We start from the raw sequence: 3,043 nt of genomic DNA on the forward strand, positions 1-3,043 counted from the left end.
ACAGAAAGTAGTCAAAGAGAAAGATACATCACAAACTAAAAAAGATTGCAATGGACCAGCATAAGATAGCAAATAGAAGAAACATGGCATTAACAATTACAGCAAATAACTGAAAGAGAATTACATCACAAACTAATAAGATTACAATAGACCAGCATAAGACATCATACAGAAAAAAAAAAGTCACACATTTTATCATAGTACAATTGAATAACTTTGCATACATCGTAATTTTGATTTTAATCCAAATAAATGCAAAAATTGGACACCGGTTTATTCTAAAAATAAAGACCCAGATCTATTTTTAAAAAACTGAAATAATAAATACACATTGATGGGCATTGCCCATTTAACAAAACAAATTCACTTCATTTGCTAGGAACAAAGCTGAATTACATTGCTTTAATATCTCAAGCAAGAGAGAGGCACATCATACTAAATGGATATTGATGACAAAATTCAGCCAATGCAAAAGGTAGTGTTAAATTTGATATTACCATCCAATCCACTGGAGCTTTGCAGAGTAATGATAGCATAACCACGAGCATACCTCAACTTTCCTGTTCCTCCCACCACAGACACCTCTTTTTCAGAGCTCTGCATGAAGGGATCTGTGCCCTGGATTTGAAGTGTGCTCCCATTATATTCCTTGTTCTCAAACACAACAGACAACCCAAAAAAAATGGTAGCTCCCTTCACATCTGAGTTAGAATACAATCCTTTTGCCCTACCCACAACAGTGGAAGAGCGATCAGGCTTCTCAGTCAGAAGATCATCTATAACCAGCACTGTTCCAAAGCCCAACAGATTTGAGGATGTTCCATTTACTCCTGCAACTACTGTAGCTGTTGAGTTGGGTTTACTCACAATGTCGTGCATGTAGAATACAATGTTCTTCTCTGGTCCAAGACACCAAGAACAAGACATTAGGGCAAAGAAAACAAGGCCAAGGAATAGCTTTTGTGCAGCCATTGCAGAGCAGAGAGGAGGCTTTCTGAGAACAGAAGTGTGATCTAATAACTCTACAACTAAGAATACTTATACTACTCTGAGCATAATACTATATTCTGCTTTTCTCACAGACCAATTCCCGTGATCATCACCTCCTCTGTCCACTGAACTATTCTGAGCTAAGATCCACCGAAGCTACAATCACCACTTTTTGGCATGTTGTGTGTGAGCGTTGATGAGCCCTGTAGAGGGTGCAATTTGGATGCAAGCAAACAAATTTATTTCCCTTTTTTCCAAGTCATACACATTTCTGCACGGCTCTCTACAGCATTTCATAAAGATTCTCTAACGATTTTATATATGATCCAACCGGAGATCACAGGGTGTCCATTTGGTTTTGACTGAGAATTATAGTTAGCTACCAACCCATATAAAACGTGCTCTCTATTGTTTTATATATATCAGATATTTAGCCCAGTTTGTACTATTGCTGTTCGGTTTGATCTTTTCTTCCAGAAAGACAGCAAAATCGTACACTCAAACTTTCCCTTTTATCAGTTTCCTTTGGATTTTCTTGATCTACATACATTAAGCAACATATTAAGTCTAGAGAATGTGATAGAGAATGTCAGTCACCACATACATTAAGCAACATATTAAGTAAGCAGAATGTCAGTCACCACACACATTAAGCAACATATTAAGTCTAGAGAATGTTAATCAATTCTGAATGTTTAACACTTTTAAGTCTAAAAGGCAAAGCTTAGTGTGTGCGATTTGAAGGCCAGCCTTAAACAGCACACTAAGCGCTGACCACGCTTAGGTGGCTGTTGTGGGGCCCAGCCGAAATCCGTGCCCTCAATGCTGCCGTTAACTCTTGCCGTTAGGTAAATGCTCCTGAATTTCAAATTTTAAACCTCCCGCCCATCTGCACATGACAAGTTGCCGCGCTGAAGAAGTAAATAGGCTAAAAGCACGGAGCTTAGAGAGTTACTGTATTCGGAAATGGAAATGTTGTGGTAGACATGTATGCAAAACGTAGATGCAAAGACGAGGCACGTGAACTGCTTGGCCGAATGCCTCAAAACTCTCATGGTATGTTACGATTACAGGATATGCAGAAAATGGGTTTGTTGAAAAGGCTTTAGAAACTTTCAAGCAAATGCAATTTGCAGGCATATCAACCCTTGCCAGCTTCCTCACTGCCTGTGCCGAAATGAGAGCTTTGGAACAGGTTACATGTACTTCATATGTTATAGTTGAGACTCCCCTGGTAGACATGTTTGCAAAGTGTGGAAGCATCGAAAATGCACACGAATTTTTTGACAATGTGCCTCAAAGAAATTTGGTCTCATAGAATTCCGTGACAATATGGATTGTAGAAATGTCATAGCTTTAAAATGGATTTGTTTACAAAGAACTATAAACTTCCAGAAGAATATGAAATTGATGGCTGTGAACCTAGCATTCTCACCGCCTGTGTCAAATTACACTATGGACATCCATCAACAGATAATGAAAAGGGGTTTGTTGTCAAATATTATAGTTTTGAAATGCTTTGATGGGCATGTATGTAATTGTCAAGTTCCCCTCTTAGTGTGGTAGTGCTCTTAGTCCCCTTGATCAATTCTACAACATTCATATATGAAGAGGAAATATGAAAAATTCTCATCTATTTTTGCTATAATGTGAGGGGTTAATTGTAAAATAAATTGTTCAATTTATTTCTTTTATGTCAAGGTTTCTTCTAGTTTTCTAACCACACTTTTAGATATTTGCTAATTATATTTTACTAATTCCTCCTTAGTTTTTGTCATCTTCGATATTTTTTTAATTCATACATTAGATCAATAGAAATTTAGCAAAAATAAGATACAATTCTTTCCATGCTTAGGGCATTCTTTAATGCACCATCCTAGTTTTACTTTTAAGAAGTTTGTATTTAAATTTTTAAGTAGTTCGGAACTAGGGTTTAGGATTACCACATAGTGACATACTTTTAAGGAGTTTGTATTTAAATTTTTAGGAGTTTGAAAGGAAAATATGCAAAGAGGAGAAAGAATTAGGGAAAGGGATACCTAATACTGATGGA

At 36.8% G+C, this 3,043-nt stretch overlaps 1 protein-coding gene across 1 annotated transcript; it reads right to left on the reverse strand.

The window, feature by feature from the left end:
• Window positions 1-276: 276 nt before the first annotated feature.
• Window positions 277-1,245, reverse strand: LOC131064383 (dirigent protein 11). Its single transcript, XM_057998508.2, has one exon. It carries the CDS (start codon window positions 970-972, stop codon window positions 460-462), a length of 513 nt encoding a protein of 170 aa, XP_057854491.1. The 5' UTR covers window positions 973-1,245; the 3' UTR covers window positions 277-459.
• Between the last annotated feature and the right edge of the window lie 1,798 nt (window positions 1,246-3,043).

The sequence above is a fragment of the Cryptomeria japonica genome, chromosome 5 (assembly GCF_030272615.1).
Source record: "Cryptomeria japonica chromosome 5, Sugi_1.0, whole genome shotgun sequence".
In the NCBI taxonomy this organism is placed as follows: Eukaryota; Viridiplantae; Streptophyta; class Pinopsida; order Cupressales; family Cupressaceae; genus Cryptomeria; species Cryptomeria japonica.

Coding starts and splice junctions, on each gene's coding strand:
- LOC131064383 (XM_057998508.2), bottom strand. CDS start 972: ATGGCTGCACAAAAGCTATTCCTTGGCCTTGTTTTCTTTGCCCTAATG.